Below are 27,005 nucleotides of genomic sequence, written 5' to 3'. Positions count from 1 at the left end.
GTGTGTGTGTGTGTGTGTGTGTGTGTGTGTGTGTGTGTGTGTGTGTGTGTGTGTGTGTGTGTGTGTGTGTGTGTGTGTGTGTGTGTGTGTGTGTGTGTGTGTGTGTGTGTGTGTGTGTGTGTGTGTGTGTGTGTGTGTGTGTGTGTGTGTGTGTGTGTGTGTGTGTGTGTGTGTGTGTGTGTGTGTGTGTGTGTGTGTGTGTGTGTGTGTGTGTGTGTGTGTGTGTGTGTGTGTGTGTGTGTGTGTGTGTGTGTGTGTGTGTGTGTGTGTGTGTGTGTGTGTGTGTGTGTGTGTGTGTGTGTGTGTGTGTGTGTGTGTGTGTGTGTGTGTGTGTGTGTGTGTGTGTGTGTGTGTGTGTGTGTGTGTGTGTGTGTGTGTGTGTGTGTGTGTGTGTGTGTGTGTGTGTGTGTGTGTGTGTGTGTGTGTGTGTGTGTGTGTGTGTGTGTGTGTGTGTGTGTGTGTGTGTGTGTGTGTGTGTGTGTGTGTGTGTGTGTGTGTGTGTGTGTGTGTGTGTGTGTGTGTGTGTGTGTGTGTGTGTGTGTGTGTGTGTGTGTGTGTGTGTGTGTGTGTGTGTGTGTGTGTGTGTGTGTGTGTGTGTGTGTGTGTGTGTGTGTGTGTGTGTGTGTGTGTGTGTGTGTGTGTGTGTGTGTGTGTGTGTGTGTGTGTGTGTGTGTGTGTGTGTGTGTGTGTGTGTGTGTGTGTGTGTGTGTGTGTGTGTGTGTGTGTGTGTGTGTGTGTGTGTGTGTGTGTGTGTGTGTGTGTGTGTGTGTGTGTGTGTGTGTGTGTGTGTGTGTGTGTGTGTGTGTGTGTGTGTGTGTGTGTGTGTGTGTGTGTGTGTGTGTGTGTGTGTGTGTGTGTGTGTGTGTGTGTGTGTGTGTGTGTGTGTGTGTGTGTGTGTGTGTGTGTGTGTGTGTGTGTGTGTGTGTGTGTGTGTGTGTGTGTGTGTGTGTGTGTGTGTGTGTGTGTGTGTGTGTGTGTGTGTGTGTGTGTGTGTGTGTGTGTGTGTGTGTGTGTGTGTGTGTGTGTGTGTGTGTGTGTGTGTGTGTGTGTGTGTGTGTGTGTGTGTGTGTGTGTGTGTGTGTGTGTGTGTGTGTGTGTGTGTGTGTGTGTGTGTGTGTGTGTGTGTGTGTGTGTGTGTGTGTGTGTGTGTGTGTGTGTGTGAACCCAGTGTAAGGTCACTGACTGTCACTGTACTTGTGCCATGTAATCTTTTTTTTATGTAAAGAGGAAAGGACCTACATGCATAAGATACGAGTTATGACTAACGTTAACAGTCGACCGAGGCAACGCGATAATATACAGTCAGACATTGCGACAACAAGGCACAAAACTGACAGGACTGTGAGACTGTTAGTCATAATTGGTATCTTATAGGTCCTTTTCTCTTTACATAATTATTACTATAGGCTCACCACCCGAGTTTAATCTTTTTTTCTTCTTTTTTTTACTTGTGGGCTTCCAGACTTATCGATGCATCCGAGATGGTGGACACCTTTGGCACATCTGCGGATGAAGTTCGTGGATTTGTGGAGGATGGCTGGGCCATTTGTGCCAACGAACAAGGTACAGTAGAACTCTGACTGTACTGTATGCCATGGAGGGAAGGGGAAAGCACTTACAAGTAGTCTACTCAATATCCATCACAGATGGGGTATTACTCATTGTCCATCACAGATGGGGTATTTTTTAAGAGGGCACTCTTCTCTCAAGAGGGCACTCTTTTTTCAATGCTGGTACCTTTACGTCATCCAGCCTAAAAATAAAGAAAGCAAAGCAAAGTTGAGCCTTAAAAGTTCACTGTATAGTGAAAAAAACACCGAACTTGCACATGCGCTAGGTTACAAGCCCGGAGAGAGGGGGGGGGGGGGGGCACTATTCAAGACCGGGCTATATTTTCACTGGCTCTGATAGAGACTGGGGCACTATTTGAGATAGTGCACTATTCAAGAGAGGGCTCTAATCTCGCGAGTACGGTATCTAGGGTACTTTGTAACCAGGCTAACCCGGCTAATGCTGTAAAACCAGTTTAGGAGATCTTGCGATTTAACGAATTTTAAAGTAAATTGTTAGACTCAGATACTGAGCCAGTAATAAAATGTTAAAAACAGAAGAAACACATGAGAACTGAGTTTTGTGCCCTATTATCGCACTTTCTGACCGTTTATCATCTCATTACAGTCGTGGATAGTTGCTGCATAACTCGTTCTCATGTGTTTCTTCTCTTTTTAAATTGTTAGATTTTGAATTAGTTTATCTGCAAAAACCGATGTACACAGAATGAAACTGAATACCACAAGTAGTGCTCATAAACCATAGCCGTGTGCTCATTCAAACCAAATGTGCAGCCCCTCGCACTCACACGGCTCCCTTACTTGAACGCATGAATGCCCATACCCTCAGCATATACACCCACATGCACATTCTTGTATTCATTTGGCGCTGCCTGAACAAATTTTCAAGTACTCTGTTTGCAAGCTTTTTCACCCGTAGTCCCTCTCTCCGAACACGAGGAGGGAGCAGCAAGTTACTCATCATTCCTGTGTTCCCCCACTGCATCCTCAGCTAAGCGCATTAGCCATGCTGGAGCTATCCTGTGGAACCAGCTCCCAGACACAGCACGCCTCGAAAGAAAGCGCTCCACTTTCAAATCGCTAAGCCTGGCCTTTCTGTTAGGCAGTACCGTCAACTAGGATGAACTCATCTGCTTCACTACCTCTCTCTCTCTCTCTCTCTCTCTCTCTCTCTCTCTCTCTCTCTCTCTCTCTCTCTCTCTCTCTCTCTCTCTCTCTCTCTCTCTCTCTCTCTCTCTCTCTCTCTCTCTCTCTCTCTCTCTCTCTCTCTCTCTCTCTCTCTCTCTCTCTCTCTCTCTCTCTCTCTCTCTCTCTCTCTCTCTCTCTCTCTCTCTCTCTCTCTCTCTCTCTCTCTCTCTCTCTCTCTCTCTCTCTCTCTCTCTCTCTCTCTCTCTCTCTCTCTCTCTCTCTCTCTCTCTCTCACTCACTCACTCACTCACTCACTCACTCACTCACTCACTCCTTTCTTCCCGGTTGCCGTGCTTGTGACTTTTTTTCCCCGGCTGCCGTGCTCATATTAGTTATCAAACTATCTTCTTCTCGGTTCTGTTTGTCCGCTTATTTTTATATATTTTTCTTTTCTCTTATTATCAGTGGGACCATTGTCATTAGGTTTAGGCCTGTTTTGGAACTCCACTCTAAATAAAGCCAAACAACAACAACATGTGCATTTATTCATTAAATTGCTGCTGCTGTTGCTGTTGCTGCTGCAGCTGCTGCTGTCGTTGCTACTACCGCCATTGTTTACTGTGTTGTTGCTGCTCTTGTCACTGCTGCTATGTTCCTTACCCTGTTCTGCAGGTGACCTATCATCCACTGGGCGAGCATTTCGTATGTCAATTGATCACTTCAATGAGGACATTGCAGCACGTCTCAGCGAGCGTGACACTGTCGTGTTGCTAAGTAACGCCAGTACACTGACCAAGCCCATGCAGCACATCTGGAGCATGTAAGTGTACAAGGTTTATGATGATACCGGCCAAACACGGCCACACTGCTTAGAGGAGGAAGGTACAAACGCACGCAGTGCACACACAATACTCTCCCACCGTGTGTGCATGTGTGCGCGCGCGTGCGTGTGTGTGTGTGTGTGTGTGTGTTTGCATGCACGCGTGTGTGTGCGTGTGTCTGTATCTTCTCTTATCACAGTGTGATGAAGTCACAAGCACGGCTTGCCCATGTCACAGTCTCAGCGTCATCAAGTGCTAGCCCAACTGTAACAGATCAATGTGACAGGTAAGTCTCCCCCTCTCCAAGCTTGCTTTGACATGTTCTTTTACTAGGGTTTTAGGTTTCAGGGAGCCGTACTCTTTTGTCAACTCTGTATACGTCGGACGTCGAGTGCGAACATTGTGTGTGTGTGTGTGTGTGTGTGTGTGTGTGTGTGTGTGTATGTGTGTGTGTGCGCGCGTGCGTGTGCATTCGTGTGGGGGTCTGCTTTCATGTGGGCTGTATCGCTGTGTTTCTCAATGTTTTTACTTCTAGGGAGTGCTTGCGGGTACCCATCGCCTTGCAGTTTCCAGACTCATCAAAATTCCGTGAGTTTATCGAAACAAAAGAGGGAACTGTGACTAAACCTATGCTTATGTGAAGTTATGTCTGAAACACAAAATACAAAAACACGTATGTACTGTATTTCGCCCATGTGAGTTCTTCATTGAATCTCGGAGTAGCCCCATGTTTGTACTTCAAGAGTTTAGAAACAGTACTATCACACCTAAGGCTGCCAGCACCAGATCAGAGTCTCTACGTGATATCGTTATTCTGAATATCAATCACACATCTAAGCTGACTTCACCGCCAGCATGTACGCTTTGTGAGTCTGTGGTGTATTCCCTCAACTCACTTAGTGGTGTTGGAAAATCTTTGAAGGATTTTACATCTAGTCACTCGTCTGAACCAATTCACTTTGCAATGGTGAAAATCTTTGTAAGCTTGAACAGTGTTATGCGGTGTTCAAGATATTGTTCGCTCAGCTAAATCGATTCACTTGACAATGTTGCTCTGCTGTAGGCCACGTCTTGGAGCAGTTTGCCATGAAGCTGGTGCTGAATGCCATCTCAACCGGCGCAAACATCAAAAGAGGAAGAGTGCTCGGCAATACGATGATCAATGTGTCCGTCTCCAATAATAAGGTATGGTGCCTGAAACAACTTTCACCTGTACTTCCCCATCATCTTTCATCTCACTATATGTGCAAGCTTCACTGCGGCTCTTCGCGGTACGCCGCTGTGCGCTGAGCCTTCTGTGCAAACATCTCATTTCTCTGTTTGTTGCAGCTCTACTATCGGGCGGCGTCCATCGTCAAGGAGATGACGTCAGCAAGCGATGAAGAGGCGTTTGCCACTCTGCACCGCTCCATCTATCGCAGTCAACCTGATGCGCTGGCAGTAGTACAGTCAAAGGTGAGATTGATTTGGAATTGATCAGTTGGATCAGCTTAGCATGTTCCACCTGTTAGAGACAATGATTGGTTCCACTTTGATTTGAATAATTTTACTTTTTCAGTAATGGGACATGGGAGGGCTTTGATCAGTCGTAATGAACTCGTTTCAGGCATCAGGGGGTTTTGATCGTTGTCTGCTATTGAGGTGTGTCTTGTAACCGATGTCATACTAACAAGGGTAGAACTGCTTTAGCTAATACTGTAATTTCACAAATTTTCGGTATACTGTTATGTTCGGTACTTTCGGTGCATCTGTTTCATGACTAAACTTTCAATACACCGAACAAACACTAACACACATAATCCAATAGGGAACTGCTTCTCTGTACCTAACATTTCCGTTCACCTAACCTGGCCTTTTGCCCTCATACCGAAAATATTGAGCTCCTAAAATTTCTGAGACTAGAGAGTACTGAAGTAGTTGAATATTTCCTACTTGAAATAATTCGAACTTAGAAGTTGCGACTTCGGCGGTAATGTCATGAAGTTGGTTGCTCCAACGAGGAGCACACGCTTCTTGCCGAACTTGACACTTGACTGACTCACGACTGCCATCCGGAGCACACCAGGAGCACGTCAGTCGTGGGTCAGTCAAGTGTCAAGTTCGGCAAGAAGCGTGTGCTCCTCGTTGGAGCAACCAACTTCTTGAAATAATTCGTTTTTCGTTTCCCTCCGTATGTTTTGAATGATTGATTGTGTAGCTCATATCAGAGCACATCCTGGCAGCCAGGCATTTGCCCATGGTGAGTAAACCTGATTATATTCCCTGCTGTACACGAATTATGTACCGTAGTGTCTTGTATTGAAGCCTGTCTCATACCGAAGCCGTTTTTGAAAACAAGCCTCATTTTCAAGATACACTGTCGGCACAGCCTCGTTTTGTGTTGACACGCGTAGATGAACCTGGTTTGAATAGAAGCCTGGTGTGAATAGAAGCCTGGCCCTGACATCGGCTTCTACAGTAATAACTATACTAATAAGCCTGGCTTTAATACGCGACATTACAGTATGTGTCATGCACCCTGTAATCAGTATACATGTAGTGACCAACCAGGTAGTCAACCAGTATGTCATCCACAATCAAGTTGATCATAGTTCTCAGCTCAGTGACTCCTGTTCCGTTTCAGATAGCTTAATTAATGAGTAGAAACGGGTGGATAGAAGGGTGGTTTTATGCTCGGATAATAGCTCTTCATGTAGCGTGATTATTTATCTCCAAGCAGTAACATCAGCAGTGCCCCAAATCCCAAATATACTACTACTAGATTGGCAGCAAAAGGCCAGACGTTCAATGTACGAGAGTTGGCATACATGTATGGCAAGTCGTACAAATAAGTAGTTTAGCTAAATTTGAAAGAATGATGCAAAATTGTTGAATGGATGATAAAGAGGCATGCTCACCATACCCGTGAGGCATCTAGATGCAAGGTTTTGGCGCTGACTAGTTAAAAAGGGATGAACGTTTTCACTTGCATTTTGGCAGGTGTTCTGTTGTGCTTTGGAGCAATAAGCTGCGAGACTGTGTCAAATCAACACGGTAACTTCTGTGCCCTTCTTTATTTATTTTCTTTTTCAGGTTGTTCCGCTGGCCATTCTCCTGACCACTGAGAAGTACCGAGGCCCAGACACGCAGAATGTTGCTGATGCCCTCGAATGCCTATCTACAGCTGGTAGCTTGCGGCAGAGTTTGACTGCATTTAGCAGGCAGTAGTATTGTACTTGACTCATGCTTAGGTTGGTTGGTCTTGTGCCTGGCCCGAGAGTGTGTAGTGCTATGTCACTACTTAGTTTTAACTAGATCTACCATCTACAAGACCTTCAATATTGATGGGTTTTGTGTAGGATCTGATGGTCTGATTTTATTATTATATTTTACAATAATCCACCGCTGATCAGATGTGCAGTGTCACGCGGCATAATATAATGGGATAAGAGTGGGGAAGGGGCATGGGAAGGTTCATCGCCCATGGTTTCTCAGTTTTACTGCCGCTCATTCATTCCGAAATGTTAAGACTGTGCGTGGGGTTTGCTTCCATCCTCCCCCGCTTTTCTCTTTTTCATAGCATTTTTCTCTCTCATTTTGATGGTATGCCATTCGGGTGTGATCAGAGACACTTGTAGTTTTTCTTACATGAAGCAAGCCTATTTTTAAAATTTTCAAAGCAGATTGCGTCAAGGACGGTATGCTTGTTGTTGTTTGTTTATTTAGAGTCTCCGCGGCCTATTTATGACAGTATTTCCAAATTTGATTTTAGGCTGAAGAGTAGCAAATGGCATTGATCTGCATATTGATATATTTATAATTGCTAATTTTCATTGATGCCGACCGCGGTTTCATTTATGCATAGCATGATTAACATCCCCCCCCCCCCCTCTGTTGTCGCCGTCGAGCAAGAGCAAGCTGGTACTTGTGTTTTGCTCGGTCTAGTTTTCTACTATCTTTCTTCTGATCACCAATTTTGATACTAGTACTTGGAAGCACAGCTCTGGTAAACTGTGAGAGAGCGTAATTATGTGGGAATAATCTACCACTACCGGCAAGAGTACATGGTTATCATAATGTACTTCTTCTCTCCGGCTTTTACTCTCCAAGATTTCTTACTTTGAAATCAGACAGCAATTGTGTTACACAGTGGACGGCGAACAGTTTTATTCGTAACTCTGAGTTTCACAATAAGCCGATCTTTAGGCGATGCCTGATGGTCGTGAAACTCGTGTGCCTGTGACGCCTGTGTATTTCTACACATTGAGCAATGCAAGGCTCAGGGTGGACAGTGCATACTTGTGCAGTCACTGTGCTATGTTGTGTATTCCGTCTGTTTTGTGCACCCGTACTCATACACACACAAGCACACGCCGTGCGCGCCCACGCCACCATAATGCCAATGATGCCATACATATTTCCAAGAGTACATAACCGTACATAGTACATAACCCCCATAATAATAATAATAACAAGAGTATATACCCCCCCCCCCCCCCCCCCCCCCAGGGAGTTATACTAGACTATAGTACTCTTGATAAGAATGTACTCTTGATATTTCGCCCTAAAGCTCCTTCCATACTGTGGCATACACGTACACAGGCTTTCGTCGAACGGTCGCATGCCGTGCACGTGCAAAGCAGGGGTTCGACTTCGACGTCAGATACATGCAGGTCTCCAGGGGAAACGAAAATGGCGTCAACAAAGAGCAGAGTTTGATCTGAGTTCAATAATTTTTTTGCCATGGCTCAGCCTCAACACGATTTCTAAACATTTGAAGTCAGTTTGAGTTTGGGCCTGAAGCAAGTAGTTTGTAGCACAGTTTTTGCAGTGCAGGTGACGAAGTGTTCATAGTCAAATATCAGCCTTCCAAAGGCTGGAGCATTGTGAGTTGGTGATATCCGAGGGAGGATTGGATAACGATGGCGAAAGGCCGGCTCGAACCCACATCAGGTGCGTACTATTGGGTGGAATTTTCTGCTTCCCCTTGCACATTCTTCCACGTTTCATGCTAACAGTTACTCTCCTGATGTTACATGCTATCCTTCCGTTGCATAACTATAATGCCCATGTGTGCCATGATTTGTACCTGTATGCGTAGCTTACTGCCGCGCGGGTCCGTTTCTTGGACAGTGAACTTATCGAACGATTGTCTTCAGCGAGAATTTCGCTTGTAGTAATTGTGTATACGAAAGGGGAGCATTTGTCCCAATGTGTCTTCCTCCAAAGTTGTTAGATCGTTTTCATAGATGAGTACTTAGTGGACAGCACAGGAAAGTGGAATGGAAGTAGTATAATAGTTTCCATAACTAGTCAGCGATATAGAAATTAAAAACCAAACTCCATGTAATGGCAAGCGAGTACTATTTAATAATATGCTGTTATTGGCTGTGGGTGAACGTTTGGCATAGCCAGACAGCCTCTCCTAATGAACACCTGTGAGGCTGGAAGCCCCGACCAGCAGTGCCATATGCGAGCGCGCTTACATTGGCCTTGCCCCAAGGGCAGCTGACTGGAAACGGGTCGCCCAGGAGCAAAGCCCACATTGCTGTGTGTTTCAGTTGACCGTGTAGTCTCCCTAGATGCTACCACTCCCTGGTTGACGTGTACACACATCACTGGTTCACATGTACATACATCACTGGTTCACATGTACATTCATCGGAATGCAGGTAGCTTGCCAGGCAGAGATGGATTCCGTCCTTGGACTGCTTTGCACCACTGACCGTGTACCAGTTAGGGTGCACTCACATGGCATGTAGTGTAGTGGGTGCAGGAAAGTAAAGGGCATATTTGACAGGAAAAGCATGCGCATGTTCAAATGGAAAGCCTTCTTAAAAAAAGGGGTCAGTTTGAGGAAGCTCTCTGACACAGCTTTCTCTGTGAGTCAAGATGCACCGATAAAGGGCTGAGATGCAGTGTTTGGTAATGCTAAGGCCACCTATAATTAATTCGTTGTTTCGGGTCACTTCACTCATCTGTACCAGGGTCGGTCGGTCGGGTTTATTTTTTATTTAATTTAATTTTGGTTTACGTCCATGTGCATACATGTACATCGAATAGCTTTTGTCCATCTAGCCAGTCTATCAAATCTGACTGTAGTGTAGACAATCCAGCGCAGTCATTGTCCCATCAGATCCAGGCCCCCTCCGGGACCAGATCTTGGCCTCGCTGGCAAACGAGTCTGACGAGCAGCTCTCATCTTGAAAACTTCTGTAAATAGCGACAAGGTGGCGGAGCTGATGCTGTTTCAGGACCGATTGCGGATCGGAGATAGAAGACAACGTCGTCACCAAGCGCTGCATCCTGTCATTTGGCTAGCCATGGCTGCTTCTGAGGTCGATATCTGGACTGCTATTATTAGGGTCGCGTGTGTACATAGTGTTGTCTGTACATTTGCATGCACTATAAAAAAAAACATTTTGCGGTCGGGTGAAAAAAGACAGTCGGTCGGGTGACCCGAAACAACGAATTAATTCTGGATGGCCTAACTTCAAAAATTTACAGCTTGAATTCATTTCCCGTTTCTGACCCTCTTTGCCTCCGAGAAAGGAGTTCTTTACCGCGGCAAAAGAAAATTTAGCAACGTGCCCCACTTTTCCAAAGCACCTGTACCTTCAGATTTACCTGGTATGTGAGCGCATCCTTGCAAAGATGGGGAGAGTACATGTAGCTCTGCCACAGCATTGTACTATTGCACCTCCCTAAGACCTCACCATGGTTTTTGTACCAACTCCCTAATGTACCGCTGGCAACGCGCAATGACATTGTATAATGATCTGCTTTGTACATTCATCTGTGCAGACAAGTCCAAGCAGCGGGCCTTGAAGAAGTCGAGGCTCATTATTCGCAATCTCAGTTTCAAGGTAAGCCTGTCTGCTGTGAGGCCGTGAGGAAATGTGCTGGACTTGTATGCCCCATCATCTTGTACTTGCTGGACACTAGTCAGCTAGATGTGCATGGTGTGTTGAGTGTTGGTGGCAGATGTGGAAATGTGGACTGAAGAAGTGAATCCTGGGCCGCTTTTCTGCGGCTGTCCCCCGGTTCTTTTGCGCTGAAATATATTTGGCTCTGAGTGGGTTGGTTGTGACCTGAAGCTCATCATGATCATAGCTAGATGGCTGAAACAGCTTGCTGTCTACGGCATTGGATGATAAAAAAGATCCATGTTCTTGTGTTTGTTGTGCTCTGGTTTCTTGTTGTGATACTCGTTTAGTGTTCAGAAGATGAACTGAAGGCTACCTTTTCCCCCTATGGCGAAGTCGTGGAAGTCAATATTCCGCTAAAGCCAGGTGATTACCGACTTGTGTGCTGTATGTGCTAAAACTGTTTGCGAGGATTTTTCCACGGGCTCGTTTGGTTTTTCGAATTTTTCAGGCTTGTGTAACCCCGCCATTCGTAGAGCTAGTAGAGCTTGACAGGGCTTGATAGAGTCTGATAGTACTTCGAGTAAGTGTTTTAATTATAGGTCAAACATAAGGAATGGCCTGGTAGAGCTGCTCCCTTTACTGGTACGGAATTGTTGAGCACATCCTCACGGAAACTCTTTCGATAGTGGATATAACTTCAGCCAGGCTCTAGCCAGCCTGAACGATGCATGTGCAAACCTGAAACTTCACGGCTTAGATGTTATGGTAGAGCCTGCAGCATTTTCTTCACATGGCAATGTTCATGAGTGCGTGCACATTTTATTGACATGTGTGCTTGTGATCTTTTCCAGGCACGGACCGTCGTATTGGCTGTGGGTTCGTGCAGTTCACCAATGTCTTCGATAGCGCAAAGGCAATGAAGGCGCTCACGGGAAAGCCTATCAAGGGTTAGTTGGTCCATGGATCCATGTTGTAGCATACTGCTCGTCACCAATGTTTCCCTACAGCCGCTGTGCATACAACAAATAAATAATACAAACCACTTGAAAAGCAGTTCCACTGGCATCTTGCACATTGAAAATCTCACACGTCCAGGCATGAACACTTCTAGCAATAACAGAGCGGTGCACTGCACTGTGACCGTATGGTATAGGTAGCCCACCTATCAATACTTCCATCCAACCCATTGTTACACTGGTGATCTCTGGTGATCTCTGGTGATCCGCACGCATATTCCGTCGACCTTACTGAGTTGGAGCGTTGTCTGATGGCTGGCCGCGTGCCGTGAAACTCTGAGTACTAGTAACAACCGAACCAAACTTCCCACCATTGTCAACTTGTACCTTTCTGAGTTGCATTCTGAACCCATTGGCCAGTATTTCAAGTTTAACTACATTGTACTTGTACATGGAGAATAGTATCGGTGTTTTCTCTGCCCATTTCTTTCTCAGGTCGACCTGTTTCCATTGACACTGTCCTCCAGAAGGAGAAGTTCCTGGAATCTAATCCGAAGCAAAGTAGGCGCAGTGCACGCACTATACTTCAACTTGTATTTCTTGCCATTCTCTCTCTTTTTCTCTATTTCACACACACAAACACTATATCTGTCTATCTATCTATCTACGTACCAATCTTTGTGCACAGTTGAGAGAGGGAGCTCTGTTGTGACTCAGAATTCCGCGTTAAATCATGATCATCAGGCAGCTGATGGTGCAAAATAGGCAGCGCTAACATTAGGGGGAGCAAAGCGAGGAGGGTAAAGCAATTGCGCAAACTTTATGTTCATGCGGTAAGTCTGTGGACTGGGACCCACAGGGCAGCAGTTCTGGCACAAGGTGATACAAACAGTGCATCAGAAGAAATTCAGCGCTGGCGGGCTTAGGTCGTAAAAAGCACGTTGATAACATGAACAGGTTGTGCTATTACTCTCCCCTCCTCGCCTTCCTGCCCCTTCTATTCAGGCTGCCTGTGTTGCGCCGCCAGTTGCATGGTGATCATGATTTAACCTGATACTCTTGAGTCGCAAGACTCGCAACACAATTTCCTAGTTCTCCACTGAGTGGAAAGCTCTGCGTAACATGTACATTGAGCATTCTTCGGGCAGTAGAGCATCCATCTTGCCTATCTATCTTCCTTACTCCTTCTCTACTCCCTTTACTGCCTCTGATAAATTCGCCACTCATAACAGAGACCCTTGTTGTTGTTTGTACAATGCTCTACAATAATGCATCTGTTGTCTGCTCATGTTGAGGTTATGCCTTGAGTATATCCTCAATGTAGATGGGGTTTTCTTCCTTTGTTTTGCTTTGTAGAGAAGGCTGATGATGATGACGAACCTGAAGATGAGGCAAACAGCGATGAGGAAGAGGAGGCTATGGATGGTGAGTTGTAGTCTGTTGTGGCATAAATCAATTAAAATGGATTCATATTAGATTCAAAGGACCTACTACTACCAGGGTTCAAGCCAGGGGGGGGGGGGCGGGCAGCGACCCCTACTCTGTTTGCACGACCCCCCCCCCCCCCTCCCCTCACTCATTTTCCGATTTTTGTGTTTTTTCATGCCATTCAACGAAAATGCACTTGAAAATCAGTACCGTATTTCCTTGAACACCCCTTGATTACCAGCCGCCCTTGAATAAGCGCCGCCAGTTTCTTTGAACTGAGGGTTATTCGTATACAAGTGCAGAGCAGTTCAAACTTTATACGCCATTTCACAGCTACGAGATGACCTTCAGCTACGACGTCGTACTCCTTCACATGCAGCTAGTGCTGCTCTCGGTTCGGACAAAGGACTGTAAGGCGATCTAAAGAAGGGAACATATCGAATACGCCATGATGATGACCTCTTACAACATAACGAAAAGCAAGACTAGTTATTTTATCGACCACCAAAAAAGAAAATGGTACGCGAACAAAGTAAACGGATGAAACGTAAGACGCACGGAGGATTGTTAAATCTACAAAACCAAGCACTCAGATAGGAGAACTTGTCTAGGAGAAAGTGGACACTGACGCTGTGAAAGAAACGAACGCAGAAAGAAAAATCAAACGGGAGAGAAGAAACTTGCGCGTCCTTTTTTTATTATTCCATCCAAAATTTTCAGCGTCGACGTCTTCTTGAAGCTCTTCTACATCATCCTCGTCAGCATGAGGGACTGCTGCTGCTGAACATGCAACTAACTTGCTAGTCGAGCCTCAAGCTCCCTCGCCATGATATTCTTTCCAGTGCAACAGGAAAAGAAATGAAGATGCACTAGCCTACAGTGTAGCTGGACAACAAAGGTTCAACAGTGCATATCGTACGTGAACTCTACGCATACAGCACTTACATGTACATTGTGACGTACAACTATTTTTCAGGGCCGCACCCGTTTTGCTAGTTTTGAATACAGGCCGCGGCGGCTGTTCAAGGAAATACGGTACTAGAGGGTTCATAAAGGTCTGGGGTGAACTCAGGTGTTCGCCCCGTACGTTGCATTTCGCATTGCAAGACAATTATTTTGAAAATGGAAAAATGGGTTACTGGGTAACTTTTTTGAATAATTCAAATTTGGTTTCAGCTTTCTGAGAAATTTCTTCGGGATATTGCTCAGGCAGCTCCCGCATTTTTTCTCATATACATTTCTAAGCGATTGGATAACAAACGCCCAATTTCGGAATTTTATGCACAAAGTGATCACACATTTTATGTGGTATAGATGCTGGCCTAACGTTTTTTTTAAACCACAGGTCGGGAATTTTGGAATGCACTATAGCATGTGTTCCAAGGATATGTCTGTTGTCCTGTGGACATGATGGACTGAGTTTGATGATGGTTAACCCTTTATGTACTGAAAAAAATGTACGCAGACTGAATTTGATCTCGACTCGCCTCAAATTCCATAATTCTCCGGGTCATAACTTTGGTCTCCTTTTGACGATTTTTTCAATCTTGAGCTTCCTGGAAAGCTCGTCGCAAGAGGAACACATTGAGCCCACACTTGCCACCACGAAGGTCATAACTCCAGCGCTACAGCCCAGCGTCTTAGTTGCAACGGCAATATTCCGACAGAAGTCGTCTTGTATCAGCCATTTCGCTCTCCTTGCTTGCCACAACTAATTTTTACTTCCAAAAAAATGTCACAATCTGCCACGAGTCCGTTTGCCATTTTGAATGTGTTTCTACGTCACTGGATGCCCAGAAAGATGGGAAAATCCCTTATTCAAATCTGCGCACGCGGCTATTGAGCGACAATTGCCGCGATTTGACTTTCGAGCTTCGTAACTCTGGAACCGCACATCTGAGTGTTTCTGCGATTGTTTCAATGGACAGCTGGGAGTTTTCTCTTCGACCTACATAATTTAGGTTTTAGAAATAACCCAGAAATGACTGAGTTACGATCGATTGAAAATTTGAAAAGTTTCGATCCCAGGGGATCGAAAGTTGTACAGTCCGTACACAAAGGGTTAAGTGCAAGACAACGGCCGTGTGATATCTGCGTTGCCCGGTGAGAGGATCGTTGAATTTTGTGGATGCGTGTTCTGTATTGCAGATGGCGAAGATGACGAGGACGATGATGACGATGATGATGACGATGAGGACGATGATGAGGATGATGATGAGGACGATGATGAGGACGATGACGATGAGGACGATGATGATGATGAGGACGACGACGACGACGAAAGCGATGATGAAAGTGATGAAGATGAAGAAATAGGCAAAAAGAGAAAGAAACGCAAGCAGGACAACCGTCCGAAGCAGAAGTGGGAGAATGATGCTACCGAAGGGCGGACGCTTTTTGTTCGGTAAGCCAGTGTGCCAGCAAGCTCATCAGCAACTGCTTCCCTTTCTGTGTGACTCAATATTTGCACAGTGGTGTCAGAAGCATATTTCCCGTGTGTCATTCAGGGCCGCAGCTGGGGCCCTCTTTCTGTGTGTGTGTGTGCGGGGGGGGGGGGGGGGTAGCTTGAATAGATACTCCTTTAACAGGTGAGGAGGCTATAAACATGTTCTTACTATTCTTCTGAGTGTCATTCGGCGGTTTGTTACTTGTACTCCTCCTCTTCCTTGTGAGGTCCAGTGTAACATAACTACAGTGAAACCTCGTTGAGAAGAACACTGATAAGACAAACTTTCGCTTTAGGAGAACTAGTGTTCAGAGCTCTATTGGATAAATCACTGTGTATTCACTGGGTATAACATATGGAAAAGAAGAACTTCCGTTATTACGAACAAATACCATCGGTCCCTTGGTGTTCGTCCTAAAGAGGTTTGACTGTACTTCCTCTTCTTCTTCTGTACTATGCTGTGCCCTGGTTCACATGGATGTCATTCACTCAGCAATGTGGCGTTTTCCTCCGAGCCCGACAATGTGAAGAAGGGTTTTGCTCAATTTGGCGAGGTCAAGTACGCTAGGATCCTGACGGACCGGGAAACGGAGGAATCACGAGGTGAGCCAACTCCGAATGGTGCGCATGTCGTGCTTGCTTGCTGGTGCTGCTGCAGGTGCTGCTGCTGCTGGTGCTGCTGCTGGTGCTGCTGGGGCTGCTGCTGCTGCTGATGCTGCTGCTGGCAGTGCTGCTGCTGGCGGTGCTGCTGCTGGTGGTGCTGCTGCTGGTGGTGGTGGTGCTGGTGGTGGTGGTGCTGCTGCTGGTGGTGATGGTGCTGCTGCTGGTGGTGCTGCTGGTGGTGGTGGTGCTGCTGGTGGTGCTGCTGCTGGTGGTGGTAGTGGTGGTAGTGGTGGTGGTGGTGGTGGTGGTGGTGCCGCTGCTGCTGCTGCTAGTGCTCTTCGGTTGTTAGGGTGCTTTTTCAGTCACCGTCGTTGTCGTCCTCATCCTTGCGGCACCTACCGGTCAGCAGGCTGCTCTTATAGTCATTGGTGCATGTACCGGCATTCGACCTCCGCACCGTGTCAAGACTACAGATGTGTCAGATCCTCACTGTTGCTGTTTATGTATGTGTTTGCATGTGCGTGTAGGTATGGCGTTTGTGCAGTTCAAGACCAAGGAAGGCGCTGACGCCTGCATGGAAGCCGTGAATAATCATGAGGTAAGGAGAAGTGTGCGCAGTACTGCATGCCTGACGGGGTTATGAGCCACCCACTGGCAGGGTTTGGTATGGCAATAGCAACTGCTGTGTTTTGCAACACTTTGGTCAGTTTCTATCATGAATGACAGTACATTGTTTGCCTGTACAAGGTTGGGCAGCATCACATGTATGGGATTTCCAGAAATAGGGGGGGGGGGGGGCAATGTTGATGTTTGTTGTGTGCATGTGTGCAGATTATCACCACCTTCTGGCGTGCGTGCATGCATGCGTCCCCATGTGTGGGTGTGTGGGTGTGTATGTGTGCGTGTACGTGCGTGTATGTGTGTTTAACATGTTGCTGATTGTTGCTATAAGTTACCCTGTGTGTCATTGTGTGGTTGTATGCAGAGTATAACTGTGGATGGCCGTGAGCTCAACGTGACCGTTGCAGTGACACGGGACAACACATCTCAGTAAGTAGTATAATGGTAGTAGTGATTGGCGTTGTGGAGTTTTCTCTTCTTTTGGAGCACTGTGCAATGGTAGTGTATGAACCCACATGCCCAGCACAGTACAGTCTGCGTCGGCTACAGAATGACCAGCTGTAAGGCATGATCGGCTTATTAAAGTGATATTGGAACAAAATATCGTATGTCAAGTATAACAAATGAGAGTCCTCTGGCTCAATAGAGTGCCCAGTATTCATTCGAATAGAACTATCGTACACACAAGTGACAGAGCACCTCAAGCCGAAGGGAATATGGGGAGGGGGTGTTCACATATTTGTTTATTGGCACGATCGCCACCCTAGTTGTCGACTGCAGGGCGGTGCATGGATGCATGGAAAGCATATGAATGAATATCACCCTGGGTATAATACCGAATATCCGATATTATTATATCGGATGTAGTGATTTATCGGATATTACAGTTAGATGCCGGAATTGAAACATGCATGTTACACTGCAGTAGTAATGTCTATGGTGATATTAAGCGATAAGTCTCCAAACAAGCGGGGAGTCCGTCTGCACAGCCCTCAGAGCTATTTCTGAGTGGCTGGCTTCTGGCAGAAATTGATGAAATGTCCAGGCTCGCCACAGCGGAAACAGACTTTTGGTGCCAGGGTGGATGGGGTTTCTCCCCGGTTGCATCCTTGGTGCTTCGCTGGGACCAGAGGATGACTGTTCCTGTGGTGGCTGCTCAGCCCCTCGTGCGGCTGCTTTGGGGATGACCACCCCATCCCTGCCGAACCTGGATGGGATGACCCCCCCCCCCCCTCTCCCCCCGAAAGGGCCGCTGCATGGCCACAGACTAAGCTGGCTGCAGACTGAACTGCTGTGCTTAGCCTCTTACTTTTTTCGGTGGAGGATACGATGCTGAGGATCCCCCCCCCCCCCCCCTTCCACAAACTTATTCACCACATCTACCCTGTGGGCATCGGCGACAGCGAGCCACTCCTGTCTGTCGTCCAGAATAGTAGGCCTACAGAATAGTCTCACCTTTTCTCAGGTGCTTTGTAGCGCTTTTCAGCCGGTCCGACCTCAGTGCCGTCCACACCTTGTCCAGGCGCTCCTGGAGCCGGGCATTTATAACGTGTTGATGTTCAGAGTCATGTTCGTTCTTCAATTTTCGTTGAGTTTCTTCGGCTTTCACGGATTTTTGTTCCAGTTCCGAAGCCATACTCTCCATTTCCTAATCAAGCTGTTCAATTGTTTCCAGCAGTGTTGCCTCGTGCTCTACCATTTCATCAATGTTTTGTACGCCTACCAACAACTTTCCGCAAATTCCGAAGACGGCTGTACAACGACTGCACTGATTCCTGCAATTGTACATTACTCTCTTGCGCTGTTTTCAATTTGTGTTCTAAATCACATGCCTCCTTGGCTAAAACGTTCTCCACATTCTCTTCAAAGGTGCTTTGGTCTGTGTGCCCTGCACTTGCATGTTCAGTAGTACTCACTGCAAGACCAACCTCTTTGCACAAAGGGATGTCGAAATGCTGAACAAGAAATTCCTGAACCTGCTCTTGGTTACACTTATCTTTCTGCAGCTTGCTCTTCTGTGACTTTCTGCGGACGATCTTCGCACCAGCACCCTTCACATTCAGGATAAGATGCTGAGGATCCCCCCCCCCCCTTCCACAAACTTATTCGCCACGTCTACCCCGTGGGCATCGGCGACAGCGAGCCACTCCTGTCTGTCGTCCAGAATAGTCTCACCTTTTCTCAGGTGCTTTGTAGCGCTTTTCAGCCGGTCCGACCTCAGTGCCGTCCACACCTTGTCCAGGCGCTCCTGAAGCCGGGCATTTACAACGTGTTGATGTTCAGAGTCATGTTCGTTCTTCAATTTTCGTTGAGTTTCTTCGGCTTTCACGGATTTTTGTTCCAGTTCCGAAGCCATACTCTCCATTTCCTAATCAAGCTGTTCAATTGTTTCCAGCAGCGTTGCCTCGTGCTCTACCATTTCATCAATGTTTTGTACGCCTACCAACAACTTTCCGCAAATTCCGAAGACGGCTGTACAACGACTGCACTGATTCCTGCAATTGTACATTACTCTCTTGCACTGTTTTCAATTTGTGTTCTAAATCACATGCCTCCTTGGCTAAAACGTTCTCCACATTCTCTTCAAAGGTGCTTTGGTCTGTGTGCCCTGCACTTGCATGTTCAGTAGTACTCACTGCAAGACCAACCTCTTTGCACAAAGGGATGTCGAAATGCTGAACAAGAAATTCCTGAACCTGCTCTTGGTTACACTTATCTTTCTGCAGCTTGCTCTTCTGTGACGTTCTGCGGACGATCTTCGTACCAGCACCCTTCACATTCAGGATAAGATGCTGAGGATCCCCCCCCCCCCCCTTCCACAAACTTATTCGCCACGTCTACCCCGTGGGCATCGGCGACAGCGAGCCACTCCTGTCTGTCGTCCAGAATAGTCTCACCTTTTCTCAGGTGCTTTGTAGCGCTTTTCAGCCGGTCCGACCTCAGTGCCGTCCGCACCTTGTCCAGGCGCTCCTGGAGCCGGGCGTTTACAACGTGTTGATGTTCATATGCCACATTCCTCCACTTGCTGGGGCCCGTTGAGGTGGTACGAGCACGAGAGTGATGTTGGTGACGGCAAGCCTTCTTGGAATTTTAGATTTCTTTAATTCTTTGTCTCACGATCTCTTGGGGCTTGGTGAACTTGATGAACTACTACTCGATGATGACGGGGACGATGACGACAACAATGACGGAGAGCGTCTCCGTTTGCGGCCTATGCCGCGTGGCGAATCCGGGGTCGCCCTGGCCCTTCCAGCTCGATTTGGGCCTCGAGCAGCCTAATGCGGGTGGCCTGCTCCTCCAGGCGCACCGCAGCCACATGTACCTCGTCCTGCAATCGTGCGGGCTCTGCGCTCGCAGCACGACGGGTCCTTCTACGGGGAGGCATGGTTCATGAAAAGGAACTTGAAAGTTGAAAACGATTACAGTTTTGGACGGAAAGGATACCCTACACTTGCAAAGCAAGAAGAAAAAATGCCGCAGCCAGAGTGCATGCTCCTACTATCTCGCATTTGCGAGCAGCAAATGTTACGTCATGCGAAAAGAAAGACAAAAAAGAACTACATTTCTCGTTTCTTTTTTCCTATGTCGGCCAACGAGAAATGAGACATTTTCTTTCTGTGTTCATGTGGTCCGGCATGGTCATGGTCCGTACATGGTTGCCAACTTGCCGCGTGCAGCGTGTGCATGTGCACCCGGAAGGCACGGCATGTCGGCATTACACGTACTGTGAAGTATTGTGTGCATACACATCTACACGCCGTGACAAAGGTTGGTCCACTCTTCCACCTATTCCATGGCGAATGCATGTTTGCAGCTTGTGAGCAGCACACCGCTCACTCTGCCGGCTATTGTCCTTGCCAAGAATGCGGCCGGCCAACATCATGTTAGCTGCCTCGTCGTGAACTGTACACTGGACTTTCAAGCCAGGGATGTCGGCCACCTCCAACGACTGCAGTACCTGCACAGCAATCCTCTTTCCAGTGTGGGAACCTGGGGAATATGCTGTCTTGACAACATAGTTGTGTACTCTGGCCTCAGAACAAAGCTTGATATGTTCGCTCTCTTGTACAACATAGATTTTGGGTGAACGATTCGCGCTGGTGTGGCTTTCGGTCCGCAATCTTTTTTGCTGTCAATGTGTTGCAAATGGACTCTGTCCTCTCTACACAAATCATTCAAGTGCCGGATTAAGGTGTAGGAAGTGAACGAAAAAACCCCGTAATGTCAGAAAGTGCATCGGTTCGCAAGGGTTCCGGGTAAACAAGTGTTCCTGATAAACAAGTGGCGGATTAGAGATGGACGGCTGTACTGTTATTATAGTCAAGTTATCCATAGAGGATCAATGCTGCTGATCTCCTCACTCCTCCCGTGTCACTCTTTCTCTCTGTTTATGCCGTCCGTTTAGTTTTCTTTTAAAATTTATATAGCTTTTCCCGTGTGTATTTTAGTACATGTTTTGGTACTATACTGTACTAAAGTGGAATCTTTATTCGACATTACTGAGGGTCATATGTTACCAATTTTATATTTGGTTGACTTGTTTCAATCATGTCTCGACTCGATGACCTTATCGGGTTTTTTTTTTCTTCTTCTTCTTCTGTTTTTCGGTGGTGTGCCAAGGTTCGAGCGGAAAGATCCGGCGGAGGAGAGAAAGGAGAAGGCTGATTCTCGGAACATTTACCTGGCTCGGGAGGGAGGTGAGCATGATTTGGGGTGCTTCGTTTGCGCTGCCGTTTCAAGGGGATGGTGGTGTCATGCCACGGTATTCGCAGCAGCTACGATTTAGTGTTCTTCTACCTGTAACCTATGTATCATTCCCCTGATTGTAAGTCAGAGTGGATTGTAAGTTGCACCCCCGTTTCCAGGTCTCCGTCAAATTGTTTCAATCTACCCACGGAAGTAGTAGGTCATGCTCGATTGTAAGTTGCACCGTTTTTTAAAACCCTTTTTTCAGTGTTGACATTTAGTGCGAAAAGGTGCGACTAATAATCGTGGAAATTGCGGAATGTAAATGCACGGTGTCTCTTCTCTCTGAGATGTAAGCACAGCTTCCTCTTGTATGTGCTTCTTGCATGCTTGTGTGTTTTTCAGTCATCTTCCCGAACTCAGATGCGGCAAAGGACTTGAGCAAACCTGATCTTGCAAAAAGACGAAAGGTAGGGTTTGGCCAGACTGCACATTATGAGCGTAAACAGTAGATCTTGCTGTACGTCTTGCTTCTGCAATGACGCTTCAATATCCCTTGATTGGTGTTATTTCCTGTATCCGTCCTTAACGATGGTGGGGTATGGTGTGTATGGGTGCAGACTTGACATGTGGACCATCGACCCACCAAGGTTGCTCACAGAACCAAGGTGCCCACCCCTGTGGTTAATTTTTTTTTAAATAAGAAAATTGTTTTTCTGGCATAATGTGTTGCATGTCTCGGAAAACTGTGGGGACTAGGAGAAGCTCAAGTCGTGTTGTTGCTCATGTCGTCTTAGTGCAGGTGCCTCGGTTTCTAACGGTTCCGTTGGGCTGGCCAGTATGTCCCCATCACCACCACCACCAGTAGGGGCTGCATAACTTACTTTTCTTATTTTAATTTTATTTTATGCAAGTGCCCATGGGGTCCAGTCTGGTTAGAATTGAGGAGAAAAAGGATGGCGAGACCTAGTGCACTCGGCCGACCTCAGGTCTCGGCTTCATAGTGAACTAGATGCACTTACTTTTCTTCTGGCGGTATCATCTTGCTATATTGCCTGATTACTTGTTACCTTGTTCTGGACTCTTTCTGCTCTGTTGGCAGGCCGAAATGGAGAAGAAGGTGAAATTGGAAAATCCCAACTTCTTCGTCTCTCCGACAAGGTAAGTGGGGATGTGTTTCGAAATACAGTAGAACTGGTCTAGCCAAGTGTCTATTTGGTGCAGTACTGGTCTAGCCAAGTGTCTGTTTGGTGCAGTACTGGTCTAGCTAAGTGTCTGTTTGGTGCAGTGTGAATGCCACTATAAGGCACATGCTTGTTGTTGTTGTTTGCTGGGAAGAAATTGTGGAGCTTTTATCCTTGTTCTCTCGTTCGCTCGTGTGTGTTGTTTCATGCAGACTTTGTGTTCGCAATATTCCGCGTGCCGTGTCGGACGATGAACTCGGGAAAGTGTTTTCTACGTGCATGGGCAAGGGTCCCAAGCCTTTTCTAGTGAAGAAGGTATGAGTGCCCTACGTTCTGGCAGTCACCGCGAACTTCTTGTCGAGCTGTCTCACTCTGATCTTCTCTTTCTGCTCTCTGTGGTTCTCGGTTCCTAAAACCTTCACTGTGTACTATGCTGTGCATGTTACTCGAAATGCTGTGCTCAGCAATCTGGCATACCATCACCTTACTTTATTCACTGTTCTACAGAATAGAGAGAGAGGGGGGGGGGGGGGGGGGGGCTGAGTTTTACGCTAAGTCACCATCACCAGGCAACTATATCCAATGTTTATTGTTTGTTCTCCGTGGTCGTTTGTCCGTTGACAGGCACGTATAATGAGGGATCTTGCGAATGTCAATGCCCAAGGAGTGGCACGGCCGCGTGGCTTTGGCTTTGTAGAGTTTGCCCGACACGAGGACGCGCTGGAAGCTCTCCGTGCAACAAACAACAACCCAGACGTATTCGGAAAGGATAAGGTGACTACAGTGTCTGTCTGTCTATCTCAGTATCTGTCTTTGCATCATCTGTCCACTTGACTTGTACACTAGGTCCACCCGTAGTGGGCCATCTCAAATACAGATGCCTCCATGCTAATGATTTAGGAGAATTCATTTTCAGTCTGAGCCGTTTCTCAATTGATATTCTTCTATTGGAGCACCTGAGCATACTCGGCAGAATTGTCCGTTCTCTAGGATGTGTATACATTGGACTGTGCTCTGACCACCATGTGCTTGTCTATAGGTTTGTTTTAGACATGTACTGAAGTATACATACGTATCAGCAAGCTCGTGCTATGTGAGCAGTAGTCACTGTCATAACGACAAGTCCTGATTACAGTTGAATGCGTCGGAGTTCTTTTTTTGTCCATTGTTGTTCTCACATTTCGCAGATTGTAGTGCAAACTTTCTGTCGAGCGAGCGTATCCACGTTGTATTGATCGGTCTTGTTTGTGTGTGATTTATTTCACAGCGATTGATCGTCGAGTTCTCCATCGAGGACAGACGGGCGTTACACAAACAGGAGATGCGGCGGCAGAAAGCAATGGTACGACCGAGTAGCTTAGTTGTGCTTCCAGGGAACTATTTGCCCTGCTCCAGCCTATTTCATAGTCTACTGTCCGTTGTGTTTGCTGATGGTGCTCATAGGCCAAGTAGGTATTGACTGCATACAGTTGATCACACATGACATGCTTGGCAAGTCGCTGACAATAGAGTGATTTCGCGTCTATCACATGACCGTACAGGGCAGCCATGTTGGTTCCAATTCCACTCCACTCCTGCATCTATGGCTCACGTGATATGGGCCATGTTGGTTGGTTCCAACTCCACTCCACTCCTGCATCTATGGGTCACGTGATATCGGCCATGTTGGTTGGTTCAAACTCCACTCCACTCCTGCATCTATGGGTCACGTGATATCGGCCATGTTGGTTGGTTCCAACTCCACTCCACTCCTGCATCTATGGGTCACGTGATATCGGCCATGTTGGTTGGTTCCAACTCCACTCCACTCCACTCCTCCATCTATGGGTCACGTGATATCGGCCATGTTGGTTCCACTGGCCACACATGACATGGTCACTTTCTAGTTTCTACACAAATTTAAAAGTCACATGACTAAGATGTGAAATCACTCTATACAAACCGGGACCCGTTTTGAACTTCTTTTCTTGTTTGCTATGTTCTCCACCCAGCCATGATGATGCACTTAAGTTAACCCACTACTGGTATTTTTGTGACTCGTCTCACATTGCGCATGCTGTTCCAGGGCGAGAAAGGAGCAGGAAGGAGGGGATTGAAGCAAGGCAGATTCTCCTCACAGCCTCAATCCTTCGCCAGAAAGCCTTTCGAGAAGCCGAAGGATGGCACAGCAGATAAGGATGGGGAGAAAAGCGAACGCAAGAGAAAGCCAAGGTTAGTTTCGTGTTGTTTCATTTCACTTGTTGCCGGTGAGTCCTTTATGAGCAGGTTGCATTGTGTTGCCATACCGCACTGTATCACATGTCCTGTAAACGGCCTGCCCTGTGACAACGCTCTCGCTCACTTGAAGTTGAAACAGTCAATACAGCCGATCAACAGGCTCATCCCCGTGAACGTGTTTCTTTTTCTTCTTGGCAGGAATAACAAGAAGAAATCCAAGGTTGAAGCATCGGCATCAGGTACAGCTTGCGATGTGCATGCTCTCATACACACGAACGCATATGCTCATACGCCCATGCACGAACACTCATTTACTCACGAACACATGCACACATATGCATCTTTGAATGGACCTGAAAGACTTAGAACTTGAAGCAATATCATAATAAGTCTGGTTACTGCCTACGTCATGCCTTGCATGCCACCCTTGAACTTCAGAGCCCATTGGGTCTTCCAGAGCAATGGGAGAGAGTGCAGTTTATCTGGAGTGTGGTGCTTGCGCTGCTCCGCACTGCTTGTAAAAAACTGGTGAGCAATACACTGATGTCTGTAGGGCCCGTTTCATGGCTGTACTGCTGGTGATACTGGTGTACTGCTGGTCTGCTGGTGGAAATGATGGCGTTCGTGACTGATTGGTGGCCAACTTGTTCTACTCTAATGTTGGTTATCTCTGCTCAGCTCCTGCAGGAGGACAGGCCCGTGTGGCTACTTCCCAGCAGCAGCCTGCACGCAAACAGGGTCATGCTTCTCGTGGTGGCGGTGCTGCAGCAGGCGATCGTGCAACAGCCAAGGCAGCGAAGGCACCTAAGGTACAGTTTCCGCAGTTGCGAGACCAGTTCTCGTCATTTTGTGTATGCACATTTGATTTACTCTTCCGGCCTTGTTCCCAAGCTTACTATGGCTTAATTGTATTTGTTTATGCTGCGCTGTTTCAAATCTTTATTCTCACGATAGCCAGTGGCCAGTAAGAGATACTGTTGTTGTTGTTGTTGTTGTGCTGCAGACATCTCGGAGGCACAAGCCCGACCAGGAGGATGCTGCTTTGGAAGCACGTATCAAGAAGCACCGCATGAACCTTCAGGGAGGCATAGAGAAGCAGCAGTCAAAGTGGTTTCAGTGAGAGCAGCTTTCGGGGCCTTCGCTTTGTCCTCGAGCCGTAGGAGCACCACATGGCGGTTTGTACTGGTCAGCAGCTAGAAAGAAAGACCATTCTTCCGCAACAGCAGTCTGGACTGCTGACATTACGGCTGCCTTTTTGCCACTAAGATCAATGAGCTATTTGTTGCCACTGCAGGACAGTGTCACCGAGTCAGTGCTGCTGGTTTCTGCAATCTAGCAATCGAGATCAGGTGCACGTAGTGTGCTATTTCTACACGGGCACTGGTTACCAGCGATAGCCGACATTCTTGAGATAATGGACATGTGCCTACAAGTCCATATCCTCATGATGCCGGGTTGACGAAATCTTGGTATCATGTGCTAGTTCATTGCCGTGGAGTTGTCTTAGAGGCTAGCGTGTCCAGAGGCAGTCGGAATGGTACAGTGGCCGCATGACGTCATAGTATGCCATGCACTGTGCCGTTACTGAAGTCAGAGACTGCATGGATTTGGCCTTGGAGCTTGAAATTATGCCTTTGACGGACTCTGTTCAATTCCTGGTAAGTTATTGTATCCTTTTCGGGCCCTGTTGATTTCTGCCAAGGCCCAGCATACGATAGATATGGTTTCTACAGATGTCATCACACATGCTAAAAAAATGTTGCGATGACCTTGAGAGGTTTATTATTTTTTATCATTTTTTTTACATGATATTCTGATCTGTAGCACATATTCGAATTAGCCCGCTGCAGCCCAGGCAGCTGCTGCCTTTTGAAGCACTGTGCGTGCATGCACAGTGTGCGTCTAACTTACTTCTGGTGAACATTGAGGATTGCTCCCCCCCCCCCCCCCCAATATAGCCCAATGTTGTAGCCAGGTTCATGCTGGCTCTTTCTGCTATCCCCTCTCCAGCTTGCCCATGCTTGGTCATGATGCTTGCTTGTCGTGCCTACTGATGCGGATGAGCCGTTTGTGTCGACAATGTAATGTTTGGATTGTCCAACATTGCAACACTTCACTCAGAGCACTTCCTTCCTAACGCTGCTATCGGATTTAGACGGCATGCATGGGCTGCTCTTCTCATAGCAATGACTGGTGGTGTGCCGGGGAACACATAGTATTGTGATACATTTCCGTGTGTCTTCGCTGTTTGTGTTCGCTTTGTCAGCCGTATGGTGTGATGAGGAACGAGCAGTGTGCGTGTACTCGTGCTTGAAATCCAGCTTCTAGAGCAGTTCTATTCGCGCGATAGTGTACTGCATTTTTATTTTTCCACCGTAGGTTGCAGGTACACGGACACATGCCGTAGTTGTTATTCGATGATATAATTATTATGGCCTCTTGATAGTGAGTAGTAGCACAGGAAGGGGAGGGGAAAGGTGCTGTGACTCGATGATT

General features: G+C 47.0%; 2 protein-coding genes across 3 annotated transcripts in view; both read left to right on the top strand.

Moving 5' to 3' along the window:
* Positions 1-7,336, top strand: part of LOC135809758 (glucokinase regulatory protein-like) — a 25,576-nt gene extending 18,240 nt beyond the window's left edge. For both annotated transcript variants that reach the window (XM_065323178.1, XM_065323179.1), the window contains 8 exons: positions 1,463-1,563; positions 3,372-3,519; positions 3,720-3,806; positions 4,056-4,108; positions 4,584-4,705; positions 4,850-4,975; positions 5,718-5,759; positions 6,593-7,336. In XM_065323178.1, coding sequence (XP_065179250.1) covers positions 1,463-1,563; positions 3,372-3,519; positions 3,720-3,806; positions 4,056-4,108; positions 4,584-4,705; positions 4,850-4,975; positions 5,718-5,759; positions 6,593-6,727 — 814 coding nt within the window. In that variant the 3' untranslated portion in view covers positions 6,728-7,336. The remainder of the gene's footprint in view (positions 1-1,462; positions 1,564-3,371; positions 3,520-3,719; positions 3,807-4,055; positions 4,109-4,583; positions 4,706-4,849; positions 4,976-5,717; positions 5,760-6,592) is intronic.
* Positions 7,337-8,278: 942 nt separating this feature from the next.
* Positions 8,279-26,737, top strand: LOC135809757 (RNA-binding protein 28-like). Its single transcript, XM_065323177.1, has 20 exons — positions 8,279-8,452; positions 10,304-10,365; positions 10,716-10,791; positions 11,220-11,315; positions 11,820-11,885; positions 12,681-12,749; positions 14,901-15,156; positions 15,692-15,801; positions 16,329-16,399; positions 16,787-16,851; positions 21,043-21,119; positions 21,514-21,578; positions 22,211-22,269; positions 22,505-22,607; positions 22,917-23,066; positions 23,560-23,634; positions 24,358-24,503; positions 24,708-24,748; positions 25,188-25,318; positions 25,513-26,737. The coding sequence occupies exons 1-20, from the start codon at positions 8,422-8,424 to the stop codon at positions 25,627-25,629; spliced, it is 1,866 nt and encodes a 621-aa protein (XP_065179249.1). The 5' UTR covers positions 8,279-8,421; the 3' UTR covers positions 25,630-26,737.
* Positions 26,738-27,005: the final 268 nt, after the last annotated feature.

The sequence above is a fragment of the Sycon ciliatum genome, chromosome 2, assembly GCF_964019385.1.
Source record: "Sycon ciliatum chromosome 2, ocSycCili1.1, whole genome shotgun sequence".
NCBI lineage: Eukaryota > Metazoa > Porifera > Calcarea > Leucosolenida > Sycettidae > Sycon > Sycon ciliatum.
This window is presented reverse-complemented; position numbering and strand designations above follow the sequence as displayed.

Bases quoted from the DNA above. Each gene is read 5' to 3' on its own strand.
- LOC135809757 (XM_065323177.1), top strand. From the start codon at position 8,422: ATGGCGAAAGGCCGGCTCGAACCCACATCAG. The intron at 11,886-12,680 runs GTAGGCGCAGTG...TTTGCTTTGTAG, and splicing joins GGAATCTAATCCGAAGCAAA to AGAAGGCTGATGATGATGAC. The intron at 24,749-25,187 runs GTACAGCTTGCG...ATCTCTGCTCAG, and splicing joins GGTTGAAGCATCGGCATCAG to CTCCTGCAGGAGGACAGGCC.